We start from the raw sequence: 26,618 nt of genomic DNA, 5'->3' as shown, positions 1-26,618 counted from the left end.
ACCATCCTGTGCCACAACCCCAGCCCTTATTGCCACCATCCTCTGCCCATTATTGTCACCATCCTGTGCCCTTTTCTCTCACCATCCTGTGCCACAACCTCAGCCTTTTCTGTCACCATCCAGCCAGAGCTGACTCCATCCCACCGCACCCTCGGGGCTGCCGGGCAGGGTGGCATTTCCCGGCCATTTCCCGGCCATTTCCCGGGAATTCCCCTCACGTTTCTAGCGGTTTTTGCGCGTGGGCGAAGAACACCCCGTCCACATCATCCACGCCGGTGCGGAGCGCGGGGGGCATCGCGTAACTGCGCAGCTCCCGCAGCGCGAACCCCGCGGCCGCCAGCGCCTCCCGCACGTCCGATTCCTGCAGCGGCACCACGGGCAGGCGAGCGGGACCCGCCAGGTAGAAGGACTCGCCCAGGGCCCCCAGCAGCACGGCGTGGCCCCCCGGGCGCAGCAGGGTCCCCACATGGGCCAGTGCCCGCTGGAAGGAGGCGCGGTCGGGGCTCACGGCCTCCAGGCAGAAGGCGGAGAGCAGCGCGTCGGCGCGGGGGCGCAGCGGGGCTCCCAGCGGCTCCGGCCGGTGAACGTCGATGGGCAGGATCCGGCGGAGACGCTGGCGGAGACGGCGCTCCTTGTCCTGCCACGGCTCCCTGAGGAGCGGGGGAAACAGGGGAAAGGGGAGGTGGGGATGTGGGAAGGGGATTGGGGGATGTGGGAAGGGATTGACCCGGAAAACGCGGGGATGGGATAAATCCAGACAGGCATGCGGGGATGAGGTCAATCCCACGGGGATGTGGGGATGGGGTCAGTCTAGATCAGACAGGGATGTGGGGGGATCACTCTAGTGTCTGTGGGGATTGGATCAATCCAGTATCAACGGGAATGTGGGGATGGGATCAATCTAGACAGGCATGTGGGGATGAGGTCAGTCCCAAGGGGATGTGGGGATGGGGTCAATCTAGATCAGACAGGGATGTGGGGGGATCAATCTAGTGTCTGTGGGGATGGGGTCAATCCAGTATCCAGAGGGATGTGGGGGTGGGATCAATCCAGTATCAATAGGAATGTGGGGATGGGGTCAATCCAGGCAGGCATGTGGGGATGGGATCAATCCCACAGGGATGTGGGGATGGGACCAATCCAGTATCCACGGGGATAAGGAGAGGGGATCAACCTGGCACACAGGGGAATGTATGGATGGGATTGATTTGGCACACATGGGGGTGTGGGGATGGGAAGAACCCAGAGGACAAAGGGAGGTGAGGATGGAATTCTGCAGGGATTTGGGGTGGGATTGTGCAGGGAAGCAGGGATTGGGTGGGCATTGACCTGGGACACACAGGAAGGTAGGGACAGGATCAATCCAGCACACACAGGGATGTGGGGACAGGATCCTGCAGGGATCCTGGGGTGGGATGCCCATCCTGGGGTGGGATGCCCATTCCAGAACCCACAGGGACCCAGGAGCAGGATTGCACCAGGGCAAACCCAACACACACAGGGACAAAGGGACAGAATCTCCTGGGGATCAACTCAGCAGCTGCAGGGATGTGGGGATGTGGGGAAATGGGATCCAGGAGGGATTGACCCAAGAGCCACAGGGATTTGGGAACAGCCTGTGGGGATCAACCCTTCATCCACAGGCACAGAGACAGGATTCCATGGATTTCTGAGGCTGGGATCCTGCAGGGACAGGGGCCTGTGAACCCATGGGATTTGGGAACACTGTCTGTGAGCATGTGGGTCCCTGATACTGTGGGATTTTGGGGGCAGGGTCCTGTAGGGATCCCCCCAGCACCTGTTGGAAAACGTGGCTGTGATCCCACGGGATTCAGGGACACTGTTCTACAGGGATCTGTGAGGACCTGGATCTGTGATCCCGGGGATTTTGGGGACACAATCCAGCAGGGACCACCCCAGCACCCCCCTCCTGCTCCCCCGCGCCCCCCCGTGTCCCCCTACCCGCGCCCCTCGATCTTGCAGACGTGCTGGATGAACGGGCTCCAGTCGAAGGCTCCGGGCTCGCCCCGCGCCCACCGGCCGAGCTCCTCCCGGTTCACCGCCAGGTAATCGGTGGCCACGATCTCCTCAAAGTGGTCGCAGGCGCTCAGCAGTTGGTAGATGGTGGGGCCCGAGCCCACATCGATCAACGTCCGCCCTCGGATCTCACCTGGGAGGGTACAGGACATGTAGGGGGGGATGCCCACAACAATCCGGGGGACCGGGAAAACCAGGGAGGAGCAGAGGAGCTGCCCCCGCCTGCTCCGTGCCTCAGTTTCCCCACCCCACTGAGGGTCCCTGCCGCCTTCCTCTCACCGCTGGCGAAGGTCTCGGCCAGGCATCGCAGCTTCCAGGGCACCACGAACTCCTCGGAGGAGAAGTCGGCGCGGGGCGGGAGGTAATTGTTGCGCAGGTACGCGCGGGGGTCGAAGTGCTCGTAGCCCTCTCGGAGAGCACCCGGGCTGCTCATGGCGAGGGGCTGCGGCTCCGGCCCCGCCGCCGCTTTTTATCCCTGCCCGGCCCGGGGGGGCCGCGGGGAGCCGCGACGGCCCCATCCATCCAGCCCGCATCCCTCCATCCATCATCCAGCCCGCATCCCTCCATCCATCATCCTTCCCGCCTAACCCGGTTAGCGCCAGCGCCCCGGGGCCGCGGCCGGATCCATCCCGGAGCTGATAACGGCTCCGCCGCTCCTGCCGGGATCTGGGCATCCAGGAATTCTGTCCCTGCGCCCGGGAGATTCTGTCCCCCCAACCCCGAGATGTGGCTGTGACCCCCGCTGTGCTGCCCCAGCTCATGAGTGTCCCACGGGATGAGGATGGAGAGGGACTGGGAGAGGGGTGAGGATGGAGACGGTGAAAGAGGGGTGAGGATGGAGGGGGATTGGGAGAGGGGTGAGGATGGAGAGGGTGAAAGAGGGGTGAGGATGGAGGGGGATTGGGAGAAGGGTGAAAATGGAGAGGGTGGGAGAAGGATGAGGATGGAGGGGGATTGGGAGAGGGGTGAGAATGGAGAGGAATTGGGAGAGGGGCAAAAATGAGATGAGGATGGGAAGGGACAGGAATGGTGTGGAATTGGGGTGGGAAAGGATTGGAATGGGATGGGGATGGAAGTGTGGAGGGTTTCAGGTGGATTAGGACAGGGATGAGAATGGGAAGGGATTAGAACAAGATGGGGATTGGGATTGAGATGGGGATGGAAAGGTATTGGAATGATGTGGGGGATTGGGATTGAGATGGGGATGGAAAGGTATTGGAATGATGTGGGGGATTGGGATTGAGATGGGGATGGAAAGGTATTGGAGTGATGTGGGGGGTTTGGGATGGGGATGGGAAGGGATTGGGATGGGCCCATCTGAGCTCCCCATCACCCGTGCTGAACTCAGCCCAGCTCTGGCAGGAGCCAGCAGCACCTCTGCCAGCTCCCAGTGCTCCCAGTGCTCCCAGTGCTCCCGGCACCCCGGGATAAGGAGCAGGGTGGTTCCCACATTTGGGGCTGGGGGGTTGTAAGACCCCAAATCCTTCCCGCGCCCGAGCTGCAGGGGGTGAGGGTGGAGGGACAGGCGGCTCCTGGGAAGAAAAAGCGGGATGGGGCCGGAGGAGGGGACAGGGCCTGGCGGGGACCCAGGGACAGCGGGATCCGGAGTGGGAACAGCTAATCTGGACACTGCAGAACCTGGCACCGGGTGGGCGATGCGGGGGGGGGGTTATATAATCCCAACCCCCCCACCCAGACCCCCCCAGTCCCATAAGACACCCTCCAGCTGCTGTGCCTCAGTTTCCCCGTGTGCCCCCATTCCCCCATCCCACACACAATCCCCCTCCCCCTAAATCTTGCCCCCCCCCCGTACCCCCCCAAAAAGACGCTGCCGTGCCAAGGTAGGCGTTTTATTGCCGTACAAAGACCACGGTTTGTACAACCCCACCGCAGCCCCCCACCCCCCTCCATCCCCCCCCCCCCCCCCCCCCCCAGGGCTTCAGCGTTCCTCATCCTCGCATTCCCTTCTTTTCGCCAGGGAAACTGAGTCACGCCGGAGCTGCCGGGAGCCCCCCGAAGGGCGGGAGCCCCCCGACCCGCGGGGTCCTCATCCCCACCGGCCTCCACCACGCCCGCAGCGGGGTGGGGTCCCAAGCGAATGGGAGCCCACCCCCACCTGCCCCCTCCTTCTTGTGCTGCCTCTTCGGGGCGGCTGAGCAGACCCAGGCGTGTGGGTCCCCCCAGCCCCCCAACATCACCGTCCTGCCCCCCACCCCGACCTCCCCCGGCCCCTCTGCCGCGCTCAGCCCCGCTGGGCTTCGTGGGAGAGGGAGCGGGAGAGGGTGCGGGGGATCCCCCCCTTGGCACCGCGGAGGTCTGAGGGGGCAAAGAGGGGCACGGGGAGGGTGCGGGCGTAGGGCAGGAGGTGCTGGGCCAGGGGTTGCCCCAGGACCCCCACCCGCAGCAGCCCCCAGGGCGAGCGCTGCTCCAGCACCCGCACGGCCCCGCGCTGCTCCAGCGTCTCCCGGCGCCGCGTGTCCTCCTCCCGCCGGCACCACCTGGGCACGGAGAGACCCTCACGTCCTGGTCTGACCCTTTGGGGTCACCCCACCCCGCCAGGACCCCTGGAGACCCCCATGTGCCGCCCCATTTCATGGGAGACCACCCCAAGTCCCAGCTCAGCCCCACGGGAACAGCTGGAGACCCCCACGTTCTCCTGGCCCCTTGTGGAACCCCGGCCTCCCCCAGCCCCATAGAGACCCCCATTTCCTCATAGGAACCCCTGAGACCTTCCCAATCCCTCTTGGGTACCCCCCACCACCTCCCTGGAGCTTTCCTGACCCCACAGGGACCCTTGGAAACCCCCAAACCCCCCTGGAAACCTCCTAATTTGGGACACAAGACCCCACGGGAACACCCAAGTTTGGGACCCCTGGGCTGCCCAAAACCCCACTGGAGTCTCCTACAGCCCCAAACTCCCATGGAAACCCCCAATTTTGGAACCACCCCCCAAACCCATGGAAACCCCATATTTTGGGACCCTTGGAGCCCCTCAAACCCCTTTGGAGCCCTCACGATTTGAACCACTTGGAGCTCTCCACAACCCCACGGAAACCCCACATTTCAGAATCCCCACAAAAAGCCCCTCAAATCCTCCAGCACCCGGTGCCCCCCGTGCCCCCAGCACCCCTGGCACCCCCCTGGCCGTGCCCCTCACCCCTCCTCAGGTCGGGAGCTGAGCTCCAGGTCCAGCCACTCGGCGCTGAAGGTTTCCCTCCTGCCCACGTCCTCCTCCTGCACATGGCAGCCCAGGCGGGCCGAGAGCAGCCCCCTGGAGCCCCCCACCATGCCAGGGCCCACCATGGTGCCTCTTTCCCACCCCCCCGTGCCCGTTCTGCTTTTATGGCCCCGTCGGGGCTATTTTGGGACGCGCCGCTGGCACCGAGCGCTGCCAAGGCGGGGGGGGGGGGGGGGGGGTGGCACCTCGGACACGTGTGTGGCACCCACGGGTGTGTCCCCTCCCCTTCCCGCCTTGGGGACGCGGGGCAGACTCTGCCAGCAACGTGATGGACCCGCCCTGGCACCTGCCCAGGGCACGTCTGGCCTTTCCCTGTTACCTCTGTGCCAGCCCAGTGCCACCCACAGCGGCCACAGGGCCGAGCTCAGAGGGACATCGGGGTCCCCCCAGCCCAGGACAGGGGGGTGGGGCTGTAGGGACCCCCAAACGGGTGTTTGTAGGGCCAACAGTCGGGTGGCAGTGACCCAGGGCTCACGTGGAGGAGGCTGGTGACAGAGAGGATGAGGCTGGTGACAGAGAGGATGAGGCTGGTGACAGCCCCCAGAGCTGCCCCCAGGCATAGGGGTCCCACCCCAGGGGATAAACCCAGGGCTGGAGGGGCACTGGGGACAGACAGACAGACAGAACTGCTCCAGGATGGAGCTGCTGGTGCCATCACAGGGTGGGGGACAGTGCCACCCACGGCCAGTGACCCAGGGAGCCTGGAGCCCCCCCTTTAGCACTGGGGGGGGTCTTCACCCCACACCTGCCCCCACCCCTCCATTCACTGTCTGAAAAAGCCACACAGGTGACACAGACCTGCAAACAGTGCAAGGCTTTAATTCATCCCCCACAGATTTTGGGGGGGTCCAGACCCCCCCAGACCCCCAGGGGGGTGCAGAGAGGCCGGGGGGGAGGGTGGGCTGTGGGTGCCCCCTCCCCAGCACAGCCCCCACACTGCTGCTGCTGCTGCTGCTGCTGCTGTTTTTAGAGCAGCACACGGAGCTCACACGGAGCTCACAGGTAGAGGAGGAGCTGCAGTCGCCCCCGCACCCCCCCCCACGCACCCCCACCCCCAACACCCCCCCCCCCCAGCACCCCCAAAAAGGAGCAAAGTCTCTGCTTAAGGCAAATCCCGCGCTGGCTCCGCCCGGAGCTGCACGTTTGGGGAGGAGGGGGCTCAGCCAGAGCCAAGGGGAGGTTTTGGGGGTCCCCAGTGCTGTCACCGGGGTGGGGGGCACAGCCCCGAGGTGGGGGAGGGTCACAAATTGTGCTCTGCCCTTCCCCCTGCTGGTGCAGAGCCTCAGCTGTGACATGGGCAACACCTCTGTCCCCTCTTCCTCATGGAACTGGGGAGCAGTGACAGCAATCTGGGGGTGCCAGCTGAGTCCCCAACCCCTTTTTGGGGAGGGGGGGCCTGCGCAGCCCCCAGGGCAGGGATTTGGCACAGAACAGTCGGGTCCAGAGCCCTTGAGCATCAGGGGGGCCAACCGTGGTGGGAGGAGAGGCTGAGCCCCCCTGGCTGGTAGTGGGGGGACCCCTCCCTGGCTGGGGGGGTGCAGGGTCCTGTCCCCATGGCCAGAGAGCAGAGATGGCCCTGGAATGTCCTCAGGGCTTGGGGCAGAGCTCGGCCACGCGCTGGCGCAGGTGGAAGGCGAACTCGAACATGGTGGCAGCCAGGCTCTGGTGGATCAGGTACCTGGGCAGGCGACCCTGGGGACACACAAGGGGGACACGGCCTCCTGAGGGACCATTTGGAGCTGGGGACTGTCCCCATCCCACCCTAGAGGGCTGCAGGGACACTGAGCTGTGAATGAGGGCTGGGGGTTGGTCCCATCCCACTCCAGGGTGTTCCAGGATTTGGGGCTGGGGGCTGCACCCAACCTGCCCTGGAGGGCTCCAGGGGCAGAGGTGAGGGCTGGGCTGGGGGATGTCCCCTGTCCCATCCTGGGGGGTGCCAGGGATGGGGACATAAGGCCATGAGCAAGGGCTGGGCTGAGTGCTGTCCCCTATCCCATCCCATCTGGCTCCAGGGGTGCAGAAGCCATGAATGAGGGGTGGGACTGGGCTCTGCCCCCACCCCATCCCACCCTGTCCCACCCCAGAGGGATCTGGGGATGCAGGAGCCATGAATGAGGGTTAGGACTGGGTTCTATCCCCCACTAAACCCCATCCCACCCCTCCCTGTCCCACCCCGGAGGGCCCCGGGGCTGCAGGAGCACCGCCGGGCGGAGCTGCGGCTCCCGGGGAGCTCCGATCCCATCCGGGGGAGGAACTGCAATGTGCTTGGATTTCTCAAAAAAAAGCCCCGCACGACTCACCCCCCACCGCCTCAGCCTCGGCTCCGAGGTGGGAGATCCATGAAAAAAATAATAATCCTTGGCTCTGGGGGGGAGGAGGGAGCTGAGGCAGGGCTGGGAACTGCTCCAGGGGCACGGAGGGATGAGTGGAAAACCATCCCGAGGGTCAGGGAGGCACAGGGCGCTTCCCTCCCCTGGGATTGGGGTGGTCCAGCACAGATCTTTTCCTCGAGGGGGGTTTTCCCTCGGACACAGGGGCAGGAAAAGTGCCAGGCCGCTGTTCCAGGGGCCATTTCAGCCGCTCCCCGACCCAAACACACACACGTGCGGGATGCTCCCTTCCCCTAGGAGCAGGAAGGGATGAGCCAAGGGCTATAAATACTCGCCCAGGGCCAAAGGGAAGAGCCAGGAGCTGCGGAGGGGTCCGGGCTGGGCTGGCAGAGCCCCTGGGGAAGGCGGTAGGAGCAGTTGGGGGTTATTAATAGCTCGGCATTCCTTCCACGGCGGAGGCGGCGCCGGGAAGCACAAGGACAAGGAACCTCTTTTCTTCCCGAGCCTCACCATGGGGCGGGGGGGGTTTGTTATCCCCCAGCCCCAAAACCTGCCCGTGATGGGCGCCAGATCCCACGGAAGGAAAAGACAACAGGGTGGGCACGTCCTGCTTTCGGAGCTTCCCAAACCTTTTCCCGAAGCGTTTGGCAGGAGCCGCTGGGCTCTGGGGGAGGGGAGGGGGCCGTGGGAGGGGAGGGGAGGAGAGAGGAGGGGGCAGCAGCGCTGCAGCACAGCCGAGGGATGAATGGAGCCTTTGTGCTGCTGCGGCAGCGCCGTTACCACGTCAACCTTCGGCGGAGGAAGGAGCGGAGCCAACTCCAATCCCGCTCCCGCATCCGCCCCGTCCCGGTCCCTCCGTGCTCTGCCTTTTGTCCGGGACACCGGCAAGGACACGCGGCTCCACAAATAGCTCCGGAGCCGGGGCAGCTCGCCCCCCACCCCGCGGTGGGGTGGATTTTGGGGGGTTGTGGTCGTGCCAGGGGGTTCTGGAGCAGGGAATTGCCCCTCTGGAGTGCTGCCGGCACAAAAGTTGCCGTGGCTCGAAGTGGTTTTGGTCAGCAAGGAGGATTAAAAACTCCTCTGCCCCAGTCCTGCACCCAGAGGTGAAACCCCTAAGAGAGATCTGAAATAAGGATGAGCTCCCCAAACTCCCACTGGGAAAGGAGGGGGATTTTTGGAGTAGTTTAACCCCCACTTTGCCAAACCTGAATCCCTTCAGGGCAGCACTTGCTAAGGGGCCACTTCTGTGGCTGCTGGGATCCTTGGGCTGTGCTGGGGAGGGACTCAGCTGCCTCACCCAGGAACTGGCTTTTACCTTCAGATCTGTGTTGAGAATCCAGATGAAGGTGCAGACCTTGGCATTGCTGGGACACTTCAGGACGATGAATCCTCCAGGTCCATTCTCACCCCTGTGGAGGAAAGCCAAGAGGGTCAGGCTGGAATTCTGGCCGGGATTCTCTGTGGATGCACCGCATGGAGCTGAGCCTGGCAGTGAAGGGCAGAGCCCAGTGGGGCAGGAGCAGATGCTGGGAGCCTGGGAAGGTGTGTGCCTTGGCTCCAGGTACACGAGCCAGCACGGCAGGGCAGCTTTCCCACAGGTGCCTTGGCAGCGCCGGTGCCAGGGCTGCTGGTGGAGCAGCAGCTCTGCCTCTGCATCGTGCCAGCTGCTCCCCACGGGAAGCTTTCCCAGGCACAACCCTGGGAGCAAACAAGAGGTCCCAGGAAGCTCTGTGTGCTCAGGACAGGCTCAGCACTTGTCACTCCAGCCCCCAGATCCTTCGCAGCACCATCTGATCTGTCTCTGAGACGGGAGCTGTGCACACACAGCCCAAATACAGATTTCCCTTCCCTCTTCAGAACACGCTATTTTTGCTGTGTGCCTTCCTTAAAGGATTTTTCCAGGCCCTGAAGTCCCCAGTTCCTAAATAGACTTGAGGCAGCTCCAACAGCTCTGAGATAAAATGTCAATTACTTTAACCAGATTATTGAGAAAAGGGAAGTCGGAGTGTGCAGCGGCACAGCTGGGCCCTGGCAGGAACAAGGAGTCCTTGTCTGATGAGCCTGACCCTGCTGGGATCCACCACCAGCCTGTCCCTTTGGAAGGGGAGAGGCCAAAGCCCTGCTGAGATTTTGGGAGCTGCTCCATCCTCGTTTCATCCCTCAATGCCTCCAATTCGGTTTACAAGGAGCAAAAGGCATGTGAGAGGCTCGGAGCCCCAGCCAGCTGTTTACTGCCCCTCAGAAAAATCCTGTTTGGGAATTAACTGTTACATAAACAGGATGTGGGACTGGGATGGAGTTTGTGCTGTTACTGGTCAGCACCTCCACTCCCCTGAGCTGGGAAACGCCCCAGCACCGCTGACAGCCCAGAGAGTTTCTCGAACAAAAGGAGACGAACAAGGGAAGCGAGGTTCAGCTCCACAAATAGCTCAGCTTCCTGCAAATCCTGCCAGCAAGGCAGCAGGGCTTGCAGTTAAGTGGCTCTTTGCCTTGGAGCTCTGGAGAAGTGCATGATCCCAGCTGAAAAATCAGCACCTGCTTCTCACCTGACGTACTTGGAGAGCGGAGGCTTCAGGCTGTGCGTGGTCGACATCCCTGAGGACACGTACCTGTCTCTCCTCCTCTCGATCCGACGCACGTTCACGAAATCCCTGCGCAAAGAAAGGCCTTAAAAACACACCAGGGATGTGGAGGGGGGCAGATCCCTCTCTTTGGACTGCTGGGAGAGGCTGTGGCAGGGCTGTGTCAACACAGGGAGGCACAGCCAAGAGCTGATATCTGGGAGCCTGACTGAGTGAGGTTTGGAGCTCTGAGAATCCTGCCAGGAAGAAATGGAATCCTGCATGGAAGAAATTTCAGGGGCTGTTCACCCTTGGGAGCGTTACCTGCACAGCCAACCAGCCCTACCACGGTGACACCAGCAGCTCAGAGCGTTCCCAGAGGGGTCCCCCCATGGTTTGGGGGGTGTTTAGGGGCAGTGTGGGATGAACTGACCTTGGGGACACCACCCCGCCAGCAGCTCCGGCCGCCACGTCGTACGAGACGATCGTGTTGTCCTCAACCCGCTGCAAGATCTGGAAAAGGGCAGGAGAAATAAATCAAAAGAAGGGAGATTTGCTCAGATTGTGCCTCCAAGCCTGCATGTGCCAAGAGGATACAGCCCCTACCCCAAATCAGCACCAGGATCAGATCTTTTGGGCTGGAGGGTGATAAGCGGTGCGTGCATGGATTCGTCTTGTGAGTTTTTGGGGGGCACAGGTGTCACCTCCAGGTCCCCTCCACAAGGCTCAGACCCCCCCCACTGGCCCCTGTCGCTGCCCACCTCTCTCAAAAGAAGGGAGATTTGCTCAGATTGTGCCTCCAAGCCTGCACATGCCAAGAGGATACAGCCCCTCCCCCAAATCAGCATCAGATCTTTTGGGCCAGAGGGCAATGAGCGCAAGTTCATCTCCTGAGTTTTTGGGGGGCAAAGGTGTCACCTCCAGCCCTCCTCCACGAGGCTCAGACCCTCCCCCAGCAGGCAGAGGCAGGTCTGGCTCAGCCCTGGCCCCTGTCCCTGCCCACCTCTTGGGCTCTTGGCCGGGCCCAGGCGTGCAGCCGGCTGCCGCGGAGCGCACGGATGAGATTTAACGCCTCGGTGCCTGGGATCCAGCTCGGCTCCAGCCCTGCCAGCAGCCTGTGCTGGATGGGGAAGCTCCAGCTCTCCGCTCCAAGGAGCTCCTGTGATTAAGCCATCTTTGTCCAGCACGCTCACCTGGCAAGCTGCCACTGTTCTGTTCCACAGGATCATCTTCTCGGGCTGCAGAATCACCTCCTGGTAAACCATTTCAGGGGAGCACTGCAGGAAAGCCTGAGGACAGAGCCAGAGCAGTCAGCCAGCCCCTCTGCTCCCCTTGGGGGAGATTATTTTTAAGGAAAACAGGGCAAAACACAAAGGACAAGTGGGTACATAGGTGAGGGGAGGGGTGAGGCTGACCTGGCTCCCCTGCATGCAAAGCCATGGCTGTCAACCCAGTGCTCCCAGGAGCCTGGGGAGCACACGTGAGGTCAGGGAGGACACACAGACCTCAGGATTTGGGAATCACCGAGCTCTGCCTGTCTGACTGCCCCTCTCCCACCCTCAGCAGCTCCTCATGCACCACTGCTTTGGGAAGTTGCATTTTTTACTGTTTTGTTTCTTTTTTTCCCAAGCCATTCCAAGCTCCAGCACAGACAGCATCCATTCCATTCCCCCACCAATCCCCACAGGAACGGGGATCTTCAGAGGCAAAGGGTTCATGCAGCAAAGTGGGACCATCCAGCTTGTGCTGGTGAACACAGAGCTGCTCCACTGGCAGCTCCTGCCAGCAAGGCAACATATGCACTGGAACAAAGAAAAGCCATGGCAGCACCGACGCTTCATTAAAGCGTGGTTCCCAGCCAAGCCACTCCAGCTTGGGAGAGGGCACAGAGCAAGGCACTTCTGAGCTGCTCTGCCCGGTGCCAGGCAGCAGCAGACACACACTCAGCCCTGGCCTTGCTGGCAATTAGTTCCAATTAGCCTCCTTGGTCAGATTAGTCCGAGATGCTGGGGTTGGAAGCGAGTCTTGCAATCACCTGCTCCCGATTCTACCAGTGGAGTCTGGGGCCTTGGATATTTACTGGGGAGTTTGTCTGCTGGCCAAGGGGTTTTCCTGGAGAGATTCCCCAGTGCTGTTCATCTGTCTCAAGCACAGGGAGCGTGTTCTGCAGCCTGACCTGTGCTGAAAGCTGAGCTGTGGCTCTTCCCCCGTGCCAAAGAGACCAAGGAATCGGCCCAAGGATGTTCTTACCTTTAAAATAAAGGTCTTGCCGTGGAAAGGGATTTCAAAAGTGTAAACAACATCACCAAAGTCCTGTGCAAGAGAAGAGAAAGTTGTGTTTTTATTAGTAAAAAGGGATTGTTTCTATTTAGGGTGAAGTTTGCTAAAACTCTGAGGTTCCTGCAGCCCCCAATCACCCCCTGCCCCCAGGACCAGGCAGCGACCTCAGCACAGAAACCGCCCCGGGCATGTTTCAGTTGGCCATGCCTAAATTTCCATCAACAAAACAATATCCAGAGAGGCAGCAGGGATGAGACAGAAAAAGAATCCACCCCGTGCCAGGCTGCAAACCCCACGTCAAGGTCACATTCTCTTTGTAGCAGCACTGGGGTGCAAAAGGGGTTTGCTGCCAGAGCTGCCGGTGTTACCTATGGCTGAGAGGAGCCTCCCCAGAGGGGCTGGGCATGGGCAGATGAAAAACCTTTCATCATTAGCCCTGTGTTAAACTCTGATTAGTCTATTTAAATCCATCCCCCTTTGGAAAAAGAAAACAATCTGCCCAGCTAGTTTGGCATCAGACAAAGGATCACTTGACAGGGGAATTTGAAACACCAGATGAGACAGCAGTTTGCAGGATTCGCACCCCCCAGTTGTGTTTGAACCTTGTCAAACAAAGTTGGGGTTGGGGGGCAAACCCCTCCTCTTTCTCTCCACTCTTCAGAGAGAAAAAAAGAGCTCTGTGCACCCCAGAAAAGTCTGGAGTAGGCAGAGCCACATCCCAAATTTACACCTCAGGTTCCAGGTGCTGGGGAAGGGGGACACCAGTGGCTTTGGGGGGTGGGAAGAGCAGGTAGTGCCTGACATGGGTCAAGACTCCAGTCTGGGCCCCCAGCAGGCTCAAAGGCACCTGGCCATGGAGCAAGGGCAGGACTGGAGCTGTGGGACCAACATTCCCTTGCTCCTTCCCATAGCTCTGCATCCCAAAGGCGACCTGGCCACCCCTGCCCACTCTCCGGACAGAGGGAGGAGGGAAGGGCCCTCTCCTGTCAAACTGCAAGGCAATTAAACGTCTAATTAAATAAGAGGGGATTTTACATTTAACTGAACTGGAATAGATTCCTAATTCAATCAGGTAATTGTAACGCTTGTTAATTTTTCATGGTGCAAGGAGGTTTCCAAAGCCTCGTTTGTCCTGGTTTTTGCTAAGCCATCCATGCCCTCTGCCAGCTGGGGAGGAAAAAAAAAACAAACTACACTTGCATTGTTTTTCTCGAACTTCCAGTTCTCCTCCTGGGCGAGGATTTGGTCCACAACCTCCATGGCCTCTTTGCCTTGTCGGACATACTCCTTTTCCTGGGCAAGAAGGGAGGATTTCAGCTTTAGATTTCATTAGCTGGGTGTGCAGGAAGCTTGAGGAGTTGTGTGTGTGCGGTTGCTCCCCCCTCCCCGGGCTGGCAGAGGGAAAGGGGATCAGAAATCTCTTAATTTGGGTCACAGAGGCCTCGTTTTGGAGCTCCAAGTCACGCTCCCCGCCCTGGCTTGGATCCACACACCAGCTGCTCCCGATGGCTCCTGCCTTACAGGAGGGTTTCCAGCAGGCAAAGGGCTCTGGGATGTGCAGCTTCCTTCCTGGAGGAGCCAGAACTGGGGCTGAACAGGAGCAGGATCTCTTGGAAAAGGGCACAGAGCCTGTCCCCAGACAGGTTTTGGGGTCACCCTCAAGCCAAGGGAATAGGTGAGGTGATGCCCATCCCAGAATGTGACCAGAGGAGCAGGGATGGAAGGGGGAAGGGAAAGGGACAGGCAGGAGCAGAGCCAGAACACAGCCCTGTGGGATGCTGTAGGGAGAGCACACAGCCCTGGGGAAGGGGGATAAATCTGGGGGGCTCAGATGACCCCTCCTGGGTGGTGGCACAGAGAGGGCTCAGCCAAACGTCCCCAGAGCTGAGGGGTCTGGAATGGGGGGAGCAGCAGAACCTGATGGGACCACAAGACTGGGGAGACTCCCACAGCCCCAGATCAGCTGGAGCTGAGGGAAGGGCCATGCTCTGTTTACCTGAGTTGTCAAAGCCTTCCTCCCCACACCTTCCTCATCAGACTCGTTGTCTGAGCCTACAGGGAAGCACCAATTAACTCACAGTTAATGAACACCCCACACGTACCACCTCCCTCCCTTCTCCCGGGGGACAGGGTCTGATCCCTGTCCCTCATCCAGCAGGAAGGGCTCTCAGTGAGGATGAGGACTGTCTCCCTGAACACCTGCTTGGCTCTCCAGAGGGCTGAGTTCATCCTGGGTGTCAGCTGTACCAGGAACAGTGTTCCAGAGGGCTGAGCTCATCCCAGGTGTCAGCTACACTGGAAAAACTGCTCTGGAGAACTGGGCTCATCCTGGCTGTCAGCTACACTGGGACAACTATTCCAGAGGGCTGAGCTCATCCTGGGTGTCAGCTACACTGGGACAACTATTCCAGAGAGCTGGGCTCATCCTGGCTGTCAGCTACACCAGGACGAGTGTTCCAGAGGGCTGAGCTTGTCCTGGGTGTCAGCTACACTGGGACAACTATTCCAGAGGGCTGGGCTCATCCTGGATGTCAGCTACACCAGGACAATCCAGCTGAGATGTCCCCCTCCCACGCCAAGAGCTCTGCCAGCACAGGGCAGTGACGTGCCACCAGCCCTTATCCCCACCCCCGTGCCCTCACCCCAGGGCAGCATATTCCAAGCACACAGCTCAGAGCATTTAATCCCAAGCCCACACAAGGCTCCAGTTCCCCAGGGAGCTGCAGCCAGGCTAGCAGGGATGAGGGCAGCACCAATGAAATGTGGAGAGTGTGGCAGTGCCACCCCTGCCCAGGTGCAGGCACAGACAGGGGACCCTGTTTTTCAGTGTCAGGCTCTGCCAAGGCTGGGATAACGAGGCAGAGCTCTGGACAGAGATGATGGAGGTGAGGAATTCCATGGTGGGATGAGCATGGGAAGTGAGGTGATGGCACAGGTGACCTTACCTGCAAAGGACTCGGGTGGGGAGTAGAACGGTCCCTCGGAGAGGGCTCGGGGGTACAGCAGTGGCCTCGAGGCTGCAGCCTGGGCTGCCAGGAACCCTGGGAATGGGAGCACAAGGATTGAACACCTGGCAGGCTGTGGGACCCTAGCCCTGCCAAAACACCCTCTTGTTTTTCCCATGTCTTTTCCTACTGACACCAGCCAGCCTCAGCTCCTGTTGCCTCATCTTTTGTCTGAGATGTTTTATCTGCCCCGGAGATCAATGGGCTCTTCTGCCTGTCAAATAATCCAAAGGCGATTAAGCATCTAATTAAATAAGAGCTTCCCCTGGAAGCAATTTGGAACCTGAGCCTAATCCAATAGAGGCATTAAACACTTGATCATTTTTCAATTTAAAGCCTCCTTGCAAGACCCAAACATCCTCTGGTGCTTTCCAGTCAGAGCATTTCTGATTGAGCCCTGCCTGACAAATGCCCCTCTCAGTTTGGTGTCACTTCCCAGCCAGTGACTCCTAGGAGAGGGACAAAGCTCCCTAGAAGGACCCTGGAAGCTACAGGGTGATGTGTGAAGCATGAGGTCAGCCCCAATCTCTGCTCAGTGTGACCTCAGAGACCACAGAATTTCACACCCCGTAATTCACCCCGTGCCACAGAATGTGTCTGTGACTCCAGCAGCCCCCCTGGAAAGGGCTCCAGCCGGATCCAAACACAGATATCAGGGACAGGGAGTCCAACACTCTGCCTGGCATTTGCCTCCCTGTTTCCAAACACTCTCCCATGCAGAGCTGAGCTCTGTCTCCAGCACGTCTGGCTGCAGGATCCAGCCATTGGGAAATCGGGCGCATTTTTTCTCCCCTCAAGTAAAAGATGCTTTTTATAATCTGGTATTTTCTACCCCTGAAGGGACTTGTTGACCATAACAGAGCTGAGTCAGGCACTTCCCATCCCAGCCAGCCTGGAGATCCCTTTCCCAGAAATGTCAGATGAAGGTGCTGCCAGAGCAGGCCTGGTTGGATTTGTCCAACTCTTACCAGAGAGGACCAAAAATACTCACATCGTTCCTCTTCTGCTTCTTGAGTTAGGACTTTAAAATCCAGGAACCAGGTCTCCAGCCAAGCAATGACAAACGAGACGATGGGAAGTAAATACCCAAAAGCCCCTTTGGTCAGAAGCTGTGGGGAAAGAAGCAGAAACCCCAGGGAATGACCCAAACAGGGAATAAAACATCACTGAGAAATCACAAAGCGACTTCCCTGCAAGCCCAGGGCAACCAACCTCAGAGAGGATGACCTTGACAATCAGGAAGGCACTGGATACCAGTGTAGTGACCTGAAAAAGAAGGGGACAGAGCTCAGATGCCTGAGAGGGCCAGGAGGAGAGGGAAAACCCCCCAGAGGAAAGGCTGGAGTGGCTCCTTACCGCGATGACCCACCAGTGGCGCAGGCGAACGATGGCGTAGCCCAAGAGCAGCACAACAAATCGAAACAGAGCCAAGAGCTGCAACAACAAACACCCAGCAACACCAGTCACTGCCCTTGTCCCTCTGCCAGCTGCAGGGAGGGCAGGGACAGGTGCCAGCACCCAGGGAACAGATGGGTCAAGGCTGGAGGATTCACCGAGGTGGGCAAGGGGAGAGCCCAGACCCTCCCGGCCCCACTGAGCTCCCAGGGCCCTGCAGGAAGCTGAGATACTCACAAAGATATCAAAGAATGAAGTCTTGAATTTGTAGTTGATGATTTCATCCTTCAGGTTCTCCTTGATGCCCACCTTGGTCTGAGGGAGACAGGGAAGGAGGAAGCTGTTGAGTGCACTGATAAGAAACTGATGGGAGAAGGAGCTGAGCAGTGCCCGGGGTTTTGGCCAGGTCAGGGAATGCAGCTGGAATAAAAACAGTCCCACAGGCCCAGTGTGGGCTCCAGGGAGGATCTCATGGCACATTTCCTGCCTGGATTCACACCCTGTTTCCCCCCAGGAGCATGGGTGGGGCAGGAGGGACATTGAACACCTTTAGGTGGGGATTTCCAACACCCAAATCCTTGGCTCAGCACAGCCAGTGCCACCAGTCCCTCACACCCTGGATGGACACCTGCCACTGCTGCCCACCTCATCCTGGTGGCAGATTCCAGAGGAATGGCAGGAGACATGGGAAAAAAAATGTGAAACCACAGGAAAAATGTTCCTCAGGAACCTTCACTAACACACTGAAATCTTTCCTGTGGGGGCTGTCAGGGTCACTGAGGAGCTGGGGGGATTTAAAGATCCTCCTCATGCAAAGCACTGAGGGGTCCCTTCTCCCTCCAGCTGGCTTCCCACAGCTCACAGCAGTGCTCCAGGAAATCTGATGGAAGAAGGGAAGCAGCAGGATCAAACATGCTGGCAAAGGGGAAGAGAGAGGAGAGGGGGATGCACAGCCCAGGCTGCAAGGGAATCTGAGAGAGGCAAAAACACTCTCTGGGATTGACAGCAGCGTGGAAAAAGCTCATCCTGAGATAATCCAGGGTCTGACAGCCCTGCTCCTTTGGCCACCATAAATCCTGGGAGGCTGGAATGGCTGTCTGTGAGGAAGTGGAGGGCTCAGGTAACTGGAACAAATGCTTCACCTTTAGGCTATGGCTTTGGATGGAGCCCAGCTGGCTGGGAGCTGGCAGAGCCAGCAGCTGGTGGAGCTGGGGCCAGTCCTTGGCAGCCAGGGTGTCCTGGCACTCCAAGGGCAGCCACTGGGAAAGGATCCCTCTGGGTCAGGGCTCTGGCTTCAAACCCAGGGAGAGAGAGGCAAAAAGAGGGGGGGGGGAAGCTGGGCTCTGCCTCCAGCTGACCTGTGGCCATGGGACTCAGGCCAGCTTGGCTGAGTGGCCACCAAAATCCTCTTCTTCCCCTCTGTGGCTCCATGGGATGCTGCAGGAAGGAAGGGAAAGCTTTGGGTGATGGGTTTTGGGGGTGTTTTTGGTGGCTGGGCTATGAGGAACGAGTTGGTGATGCCAGTCCCTGGCAGAGGGGTACCCTGGCACTCCAAGGGCAGCACAGGCACCCCTTGGGAAGGGATCCCTCCCAGTCTGGGATGGGGTTTAATATAAAACAAAAGGGCAAAAAGAGGGGGGTGAAACTGGGCTGTGGCCACAGGACTCAGGCCAGCTTGGCTGAGTGGCCACCAAAAGCTTCTTGCTCCCTCTGTGGCTCCATGGGATGCTGCAGGAAGGAGGAGACACAGGGAGAGCTTTGGGTGATGCTTTTTGGGAGGTGTTTGGGGGGTGTTTTGGCTGAGTGGCCACCAAAAGCCTCTTTCTCCCCTCTGTGGCTCCCTGGGATGCTGCAGGAAGGAATGGAGAGCTTGGGGTGATGATTTTTGGGAGGTGTTTCTGCTGGATGGGCAGTGAGGAACAAGTTGGTGGTGCCAGTCCCTGGTAGAGGGGTGTCCTGGCACTCTGAGGGCAGCACAGGCAACCACTGGGATTGGGAAGGGATCCCTCCCAGTCTGGGATGGGGTTTAATATAAAACAAAAGGGCAAAAAGAGGGGGGAGAAGCTGGGCTGTGCTTTGCTGAGTGGCCACCAAGAGCCTCATCCCCACACCCTGACTCCACGGGATGCTGCAGGAAGGATGAGACACAGGAAAAGCTTTGAGGGGTGTTTTCAGCTTGAACACAGGCAGATGAACCACCTGAGGCATCTCCCTGGCTCTGAGAGCACCCAGCCTGCACAATTACAGTTTGCTTTTAACGAGGGGCAATTTGCTGGGCTTATCTCACAGCAGCGCAGGAAACGGTAGGGTAAAAAAAAAAAAAAAAAAGTAAAAAAAAAGAAAAAAAGGCATTAGTCATGATATCAAATCGTTGCTCTTCATAACCAGGCAAATAAGCTGCTCTAATGGCTTTAAATATGCAGCATCTCAGCTCAGGGGCCCAAATATCAGCACTTAGTCACTCATTAATGGCTACCTGCACGACCCACGCTCAGCATCACCCTGGTGACCGAGCCAGGATTATCTCCTGGGGGCTGGAATTTGGAATCGCAGCAGCTCTCAGGGAGAGGATTGGGACAAGGGCAGGGGGCTGGGGTCCAAAGTGGGCGGGCAGGACACCATCGGCATGGCTGGAATGCTGGCTGGGAGATGGTTTTTCCTAAAGGGGGTGGGGAGCAGGGGGCTCTGGGCAGGGTCTGGACAGTCGGTTAAGTGCAGACACCCAGAGATAAGGAGGACAGAGATAAGAGCTGCAGGATAAATGCAGCCCCAGAGCTCAGGGTCTATCTGTTCATCTCTGCTCTGGGTGTTCCAGGGGAGGACATGGAGTACCTGAAACCAGCCAGGGCCGGTTCAGGGAAAATAAAAACAAAATATAGCCCAGGGAGGGATTTGGACTCGGTGGGACTGAGGTAAATAAACTGGATTTTCCCTGTTATTGCAACACAGAGCAAACACAGCAGCTTGTGAGCTGCTTTGGAGAGAAGCAAACCACTCACAACCCCCTCAACAGTCCCTTGGGAGGTGGAGCAGCACCTCCAGCTTCCCAAAGCTGAGATTAGCAGCAGAATTTTGGGATCAAAGCCCCTGGAGGATCCTCCCCTGCTCCTCTGATGCTCTGAGAACACTGCAGCAGCAAACCCAGGGGAGCAGGAGGGGAATTTGGCTCAACTTGGTGATTCCAGAGGCCCTGGATCTTGTTACAGCACAACAAAGGGAGGTGTTAACAACTCTGGACAGCCCCGACAAAGCCCCGGGGCAGGAAACGAGCTGGACTTTAGTTTATATTAAAGAACAGCAGCTCCTTGGGAACAGCAAACAAAGATCTGTCCTAGGAGGGCTGGAACAGAGCAATTAACGCAGGGAACTGAGTTTAAAAAGGGCAAAGATTCCCGGGTTTGCTTCCTCCGACTCACATTCAGCTCGATGATCCACAGCAGGGAGATGAAGAGCAGGTCGAAGGTGACGAAGAGGCAGAAGGTTCTCCTCACATCCGAGATGGCTTTTCTCTTCTCCGGGGAGAGGAAGTAGGGGGAGAAGCCCTGGCTCTGGGAGAGGGAGGAGCTGATGGAGGCGATGGCAGGCAGGCTGCGTTCCAGGTCGTGCTGCACGTCCGTGGGCTTGTTCATCCTCCGGGGACATCGGCCACCAGGGCAGCGTCACCTGTAGGGGACACAGCAGGGGACCCTCAGGGCTTGCCACACCCCTGCTCCTGTCCTGATAATCCCAGGAGCAAATCGGATCCCAGAGAGAAATCATCCCTGGGAGGGTGGTCAGGCCATGGCACAGGGTGACCAGAGGAGCTGTGACTGTCCCTGGATCCATGGAAGTGTCCAAGGCCAGGCTGGATGGGGCTTGGAGCAACCTGGGACAGTGGAAGGTGTCCCTGCCATGGCAGGGATGGCACTGGAAGAGCTTTAATATTAGTTTATATTAAAGAATATATATTTCCATGCTTTAATGCCATGGCAGTAGGAAAAGGGACTCCAAAGCCCATGGAGATACCAAGGCAGCATGGAAAGGAGCTGCAAACCCCATGAAAATGTTGTGGAAGAAGAAAAAGGGGCCTCAAACCCCATGGAGACACTGTGGACCCAGGAAAAGGGGTCTGAGGATGTTTTGGGAGCACTCCCTGAAATCATGGAGCCATCCCACCCTTCCCTCTGCAGGGAAGGCAAAGCCTCAGGAGCTGGGCATCCCATTGGGACGGATCCCAGCCTGCACAGCCAGGGGAGAACCCTGGGCCTGATGTCTGATGGGGCAGGCAGAGCAGCAGGGGAAGCAGCAGGGAAGGAGCTGCTCTGTGTCCCAGGGGCAAGGAAGGAGCTGCTCCATGTTCCAGTGTAAGCAGGGCAGCAGGGTAGGAGCTGCTCCATCTCGCAGGAGCAGGGAAGGAGCTGCTCCATGTCTCAGTGCCAGGGAAGGAGCTGCTCCATGTTCCAGGAGCAGGGAAGGAGCTGCTCCCTCTCCCAGGAGCAGGGAAGGAGATTCTCCATGTCCCAAGGGCAGGAGGACAGCAGGGAAGAAAGGAAGGAGCTGCTCCATGTCCCAGGAGCAGGGAAGGAGCTGCTCCATGTCCCAGGAGCAGGGAAGGAGCTGCTCCATGTCTCAGTGCCAGGGAAGGAGATTCTCCATGTCCCAAGGGCAGGAGGACAGCAGGGAAGAAAGGAAGGAGCTGCTCCATGTCCCAGGAGCAGGGAAGGAGCTGCTCCATGTCTCAGTGCCAGGGAAGGAGCTGCTCCATGTTCCAGGAGCAGGGAAGGAGATTCTCCATGTCCCAGGAGCAGGAGGGCAGCAAGGAAGAAGAGAAGGAGCTGCCCTGTGCAGGGAAGTGGAAGTTCAGTGTCAGGGAAGGAGCTGCTCCGTGTCCCAGGAGCAGGGAAGGAGCTGCTCCATCTCCCAGGGGCAGGGAAGGAACTGCTCCATGTCCCAGGAGCAGGGAATGAAATTCTCCATGTCCCAGGGGCAGAAGGGCAGCAGGGAAGAAGGGAAGGAGCTGCCCTGCACTCCAGGGGCAGGAGAGGAGCTGCTCCATGTCCCAGGAGCAAGAGAGCAGCAGGGAAGAAGGGAAGGAGCTGCTCTGTATCCCAGGGGCAGGGAAGGAGGTGCCCCGTGTCAGGGAAGGAGCTGTCCCGTGTCCCAGGGGCAGGGAAGGAGCTGCTCTGCACTCCAGGGGCAGGGAAGGAGTTGCCCTGTGTCAGGGAAGGAGCTGCTCCATGTCCCCGTGTCAGGGAAGGAGCTGTCCCGTGTCCTGCCCCGCCTGGCAGTGCCGGGCACACGATCCAGGCACGAGTGAGGTGTTGGAAGGCCGGGGCTGTTTTCCTGCAGCCGTGCCAACCATTGTGTTGGGATTTTTCCTCTCCGTCAGCGCAGCACAAGGAGGCCCCTGTGGGAAGGGAGGGTGACAGGCTGGGGACAAACACGGAATGAGGATCCCAAAACAGGTCGGGCCAGGGATCTGTCAGCCCCGGCCCCGTCACCTCCGAGTCAGCCACGGCCACAAACTCCTTCCCTGCTCAATCCTCCTGCTCAGGGATGGTTTGCCTCCCAAAAAAAAATCCCCCTGGATTGCTTGTGGTGGGAGCTCCTGCCTCGGCAGTTCTGTGCCTGCTGGGAAAAACCTGTGAGGTTTGAAACCAGTGAGGTTTGAAACCTGTGAGCTTTGAAATCCCACTCGTGGCACCCAGCAGGCTGCAGCATCCAGAGAAAAAGGAAAAAAGGTCACGAGGCTGTGCCCAGATCAGTGGGGAGTGGAAATCCCAAGGGATGTGCAGCCAGCCAGGAGCACCTGCAGGAGCTGAGCACAGCCCAGTTTGGGCCAGTTTGGGCCAGTTTGGATCCCTGAGGAAGCGGTTTTTGCATCCCACCCCCGAGAAGTGCTGGGGCTGGAAAGGGAACAAAGCTGGACTCCTGTCAAATCCCTGTTAGTCCCTCTCAGAGGAGCTTGGGAAGGAGCTGGAATCCTTGTCACTTCGGATCAGCCACTCCCCGCGCCGGGCCCGGCTGGAAGTGACAAAAGTTAAGGACATCTGTGAGGGATAAATAATGAATCCCCCCTGGCCGGGGCTGCCGCCGCCTCCTCCTCCCCTCCTACAGCAATTTGCACTTAGGCAGCCCCGCCCCAACTTTCACAGCGCTTTAAAATCACCCGGAGAGGCTCCAGGGATGCCAGGAGGGGTCACAACGGGGTGTTGGGACATGGCAGAATGTGGGGACACAACACCAGAGCACCCTGGTGCAGCTCCTCATCAATCCCAGCCTTGCCAAGGAGGTTTGGGCTGTTTTGGACACTCCCAAACCATCCAATTCCCGAGGGAAAATCTGAACTGTGGGGCAGAGCAGGAATGTTTGAATCCCAGACAAGCCCCCCCCTCCACTGGAGCTGCTCCCTGTGGCTGCTGAGAGCTCAGAGTAGGGGCTGGGTGTGCAGAAACGTGGCTGTTCCTGGGTGACAGATGAATTATTGAGCTCTGCTCCATTATGCATTCCAGCATCCTCCACATCCCGGGAAGGAGGGGCCAGGTGGGGGTCGGGCTCTGCTCCCCAGGAATGAGGAATGGGATGAGAGGGAAAAGCCCCAAGCTGTGCCAGGAGAGGGGCAGGGTGGGCATCAGGGGGATTTATTCACTGAAAGGACAATCAGGGGCTCTCCAGGCGTTGGTGGTGTTGTCAAAAATTGTGTGGAGGTGGCACTTGGGGACACGGCTGAGGGGGTGACATGGCTGTGCACGACAGACCTTAACCCATGATAGGGCTGGTGATCTTGGAGGGCTTTTCCAGCCTAAATGATCCCAAGATTCCATCCCAGTGAGGGGCAAACACTGCTGGGTGACAGATCACAGCCCAGGGGACACTGTGTGAGACAGATCACAGCCCTGGGAGACAGCCCAAGTGACAGATCACAGCCTGGGGGACACCCTGAGTGACAAATCACAGCCTGGGGGACACCCTGAGTGACAGATCACAGTCTGGGGGATGCCCTGGGTGACAGATCACAGCCTGGGGGACATCCCAAGAGACAGATCACAGCCCTGAGGGACACCCTGAGTGATAGATCACAGCCCTGAGGGACACCCTGAGTGACAGATCACAGCCTGGGGGACACCCTGAGTGACAGATCACAGCCTGGGGGATGCCCTGGGTGACAGATCACAGCCCACAGGACACCAAAAGTGACAGATCACAGCTCAAGGGACACCCCAAGAGACAGATCACATCCCAGGGGGACACCCTGGGTGACAGATCACTCCCAGGGGACACCCCAGGTGACAGATTCCAGCCCAAGGGACACTTCAGGAACCCTTCTGGGTTTCTCTGACTTGAAAAAAGGGGATTTAGAGATTTTGGGGAAGGATTTTTGCCAGGGAAACCTCCCAGCTTGGGGATTAGTAGGTGACAGAGCTGCAGGGACGAGGGTGACACCACATCCCACGGATCCCAGCAGGAGCAAACATGGATGTGGAGAAATCCTGATCCAGTGTTCAGCACCAACACCCAGCAAAACCCCATCAGCCCAGGGCCAGCACCCCAAAACCCTGCCAGCCCAGGGCCAGCACCCCAAAACCCCATCAGCCCAGTGCCACCACCCCAAAACCACCATCTGCCAGCCCAGTGCCACCACCCCAAAACCACCATCAGCCAGTGCAAGCACCCCAAAACCACCATCAGCCAGTGCCACCACCCCAAAACCCCATCAGCCCAGTGCCACCACCCTAAGCCATCACCAATCCAGTGCCACCACCCCAAAACCCTGTCACCAGTGCCACCACCCTAAACCCAGTGCCACCACCCCAAAATCCCATCAGCCCAGGGCCATCATCATCCCAGTGCCACCAGCAGCCCAGTGCCACCACCCCAAAACCCTGCCAGCCCAATGTCACCACAGCCCAGTGCCACCACCCCAAAACCCTGCCAGCCCAATGTCACCACAGCCCAGTGCCACCACCCCAAAACCCTGCCAGCCCAATGTCACCACAGCTCAGTGCCACCACCCCAAAACCCTGCCAGCCCAATGTCACCACAGCTCAGTGCCACCACCCCAAACCCTGCCAGCCCAATGCCACCACCCCAAACCCTGCCAGCCCAATGCCACCACAGCTCAGTGCCACCAGCTCAGTGCCACCACAGCTCAGTACCACCCCAAAACCCATCAGCCCAGTGCCAGCAGCACACTGGCCACCAAAACACCCCCGGGGCAGTGCCAAGGCATGTCCCAACGCTGTCACCCCAAACGCCCGTGTCACCCCCTCCCTGAGCCCCTCGTTAGCCCCACGGCTCATTAATGACCCAGCTCCCACTCAGGAGCTTTTCCCACCCCGTGACTCCACTTCTCCTTCCACGCTTCCCCCGGGCTCATGTGACAGTTCCTGCTGTCCCCTCTCCTGTCCCCTCTCCTGGGTGAGGAACACCCCCAGAGGGACCCCAAAACCCCTGAGCCTGGAGAACCCGAGCGATGGAGACCCCCCTGCTGCACTGAGGGGTGTGAGCCCCTCTAAAACACCAAAAAAAAAAATCAAAATTAACCCAAACAAACTGCAGCCAAAAAAAAACCCAAAAAAACCACCAAAACTGGGAAGGATCCAACGGGGCAAAGCACCGGAGAAGGGTTGGCTCAGGGCGAAGTGGGGACACGGGGACGCCTGGGAGGGTACTGAGACCATGGGGGGACACCGAGAGACCCTGGGGGGGACACCGGGACCTCCCAGGAGCCTGTTCCCCCCCGGCGGACACCGAGAACCCCCCAGAGAACACCGGGACCCCCGGGAGGACACCGAGCCCCTCTGCCCTCCAAGGAGCCTCCCCCCCGGTCCGGTTCTCCCGTTCCCCGCAGGTTCCCGGAGGTGACACCGCTGAAAGACGCCCGGAGCGCTGCTCGCCGCTCGGGGTCTCGCTGCCGGGATCCCCGTGAAGCGGCGGTAGGGCGGATAACGGGACCGGGGACGGGACCCCAGCCGAGCCCCGCGGCTGCCCGAGGCTTCCCGAAGCCGTGGGGCCCGGTGCCGGTAACCGGGCCTGAGGCCGGGACTCCCAGTGACAGCCCCGTCCCGTCCCGCTGCCACCGGCGGCTCCGCTACCGGGAGCGGCAACGAGGCCGCACCGAGGCTGCGCCACCGGAGCCCGAAACCAACAGGGCCAGGAATGGACCGGAGCCCCTCCCGAAGTGTCCCCCCGGTACCTCCCGGTGCCGGTGCCGGGTCCGGGTCCCGCCGGCCGCCGCTTCCGGGCCCGCCGCCACCTCTGACCCCGGAAGGGAAACTCCAGAGCGAGGCTGCGCCGGCAGCGACCATGGCCGGCCGCGGGGGGAGCCGGGAGAGACCATTCACCGCGGGGGGGGGGGGTCAGTGGGGCTGGGAGAGACCATTCACAGCAGGAAGGAGGGGTCAGTGGGGCTGGGCGAGACCATTCCAAAGGGGGGGGAATCAGTGGGGTGAGAGCGAGACCATTCCTCGCCTGGAGGTGGGGGGTGTCTATAGGGTGAGCAAAGGGAGACACCATTCCCCTCCTTGGGGGCGTGCCAGTGGGTCTGGAAGAGACCATTCCCCAGTGGAGGGGTGACCGTGGGGCTGGGAGACACCATTCCCCACATGGGGGGGTAGTCAGTGGGGTGAGGGACAGACCATTCCCTATGGGACAGGGGGGTGTTCATGGGGGCGAGGGACAGACCATTCCCTATAGACGGGGGGGTGTTAATGGGGCGCCCCACCCCCTCAACAAGGACCAGACCCCCCCCCCCCAAAAGTCACCACAGCCCACAGCCCCCCCAAACCACTCT

At 59.6% G+C, this 26,618-nt stretch overlaps 4 protein-coding genes across 4 annotated transcripts; 1 reads left to right on the top strand and 3 right to left on the bottom strand.

Annotated features, from left to right (window-relative positions):
* Positions 1–214: 214 nt before the first annotated feature.
* PNMT (phenylethanolamine N-methyltransferase) lies at positions 215–2,470 on the bottom strand. The gene is made up of 3 exons (XM_050985521.1): positions 2,317–2,470; positions 1,963–2,170; positions 215–650 (listed from the first exon to the last, which is right to left on the bottom strand). The coding sequence occupies exons 1-3, from the start codon at positions 2,468–2,470 to the stop codon at positions 215–217; spliced, it is 798 nt and encodes a 265-aa protein (XP_050841478.1).
* Positions 2,471–3,975: 1,505 nt separating this feature from the next.
* Positions 3,976–5,391, bottom strand: TCAP (titin-cap). Its single transcript, XM_050985836.1, has 2 exons — positions 5,195–5,391; positions 3,976–4,535 (listed from the first exon to the last, which is right to left on the bottom strand). Exons 1-2 carry the CDS (start codon positions 5,338–5,340, stop codon positions 4,280–4,282), a joined length of 402 nt encoding a protein of 133 aa, XP_050841793.1. The 5' UTR covers positions 5,341–5,391; the 3' UTR covers positions 3,976–4,279.
* Positions 5,392–6,818: 1,427 nt separating this feature from the next.
* On the bottom strand, positions 6,819–26,131 carry STARD3 (StAR related lipid transfer domain containing 3). Its single transcript, XM_050985798.1, has 15 exons — positions 26,022–26,131; positions 20,263–20,509; positions 17,084–17,161; positions 16,808–16,885; positions 16,664–16,717; positions 16,443–16,560; positions 15,392–15,487; positions 14,443–14,498; positions 13,647–13,739; positions 12,417–12,479; positions 11,360–11,455; positions 10,600–10,679; positions 10,152–10,256; positions 8,921–9,014; positions 6,819–6,967 (listed from the first exon to the last, which is right to left on the bottom strand). Exons 2-15 carry the CDS (start codon positions 20,473–20,475, stop codon positions 6,863–6,865), a joined length of 1,329 nt encoding a protein of 442 aa, XP_050841755.1. The 5' UTR covers positions 20,476–20,509; positions 26,022–26,131; the 3' UTR covers positions 6,819–6,862.
* LOC127060871 (uncharacterized) lies at positions 20,531–24,473 on the top strand. Its single transcript, XM_050985825.1, has 2 exons — positions 20,531–21,951; positions 22,034–24,473. Exons 1-2 carry the CDS (start codon positions 21,102–21,104, stop codon positions 22,249–22,251), a joined length of 1,068 nt encoding a protein of 355 aa, XP_050841782.1. The 5' UTR covers positions 20,531–21,101; the 3' UTR covers positions 22,252–24,473.
* Positions 26,132–26,618: the final 487 nt, after the last annotated feature.

This window comes from Serinus canaria, chromosome 27 (genome assembly GCF_022539315.1).
Source record: "Serinus canaria isolate serCan28SL12 chromosome 27, serCan2020, whole genome shotgun sequence".
In the NCBI taxonomy this organism is placed as follows: Eukaryota; Metazoa; Chordata; class Aves; order Passeriformes; family Fringillidae; genus Serinus; species Serinus canaria.
Note: the sequence above shows the minus strand (reverse complement) of the source record. Positions and strands in the feature narration are given on the sequence as shown.

Bases quoted from the DNA above. Each gene is read 5' to 3' on its own strand.
- PNMT (XM_050985521.1), bottom strand. From the start codon at position 2,470: ATGAGCAGCCCGGGTGCTCTCCGAGAGGGCTACGAGCACTTCGACCCC. The intron at 2,171-2,316 runs GTGAGAGGAAGG...GTACCCTCCCAG, and splicing joins GGCCGAGACCTTCGCCAGCG to GTGAGATCCGAGGGCGGACG. The intron at 651-1,962 runs GTAGGGGGACAC...CCCGCTCCTCAG, and splicing joins TGCAAGATCGAGGGGCGCGG to GGAGCCGTGGCAGGACAAGG.
- TCAP (XM_050985836.1), bottom strand. From the start codon at position 5,340: ATGGTGGGCCCTGGCATGGTGGGGGGCTCCAGGGGGCTGCTCTCGGCC. The intron at 4,536-5,194 runs GTGAGGGGCACG...CTCCGTGCCCAG, and splicing joins AGCTCCCGACCTGAGGAGGG to GTGGTGCCGGCGGGAGGAGG.
- STARD3 (XM_050985798.1), bottom strand. From the start codon at position 20,475: ATGAACAAGCCCACGGACGTGCAGCACGACCTGGAACGCAGCCTGCCT. The intron at 17,162-20,262 runs GTGAGTCGGAGG...TGTCTCCCTCAG, and splicing joins TGTGGATCATCGAGCTGAAT to ACCAAGGTGGGCATCAAGGA. The intron at 16,718-16,807 runs GTAAGGAGCCAC...CTTCTTTTTCAG, and splicing joins GCCACTGGTGGGTCATCGCG to GTCACTACACTGGTATCCAG.
- LOC127060871 (XM_050985825.1), top strand. From the start codon at position 21,102: ATGGGGCAGGCAGAGCAGCAGGGGAAGCAGCAGGGAAGGAGCTGCTCT. The intron at 21,952-22,033 runs GTGCCCCGTGTC...GCAGGGAAGGAG, and splicing joins TCCCAGGGGCAGGGAAGGAG to TTGCCCTGTGTCAGGGAAGG.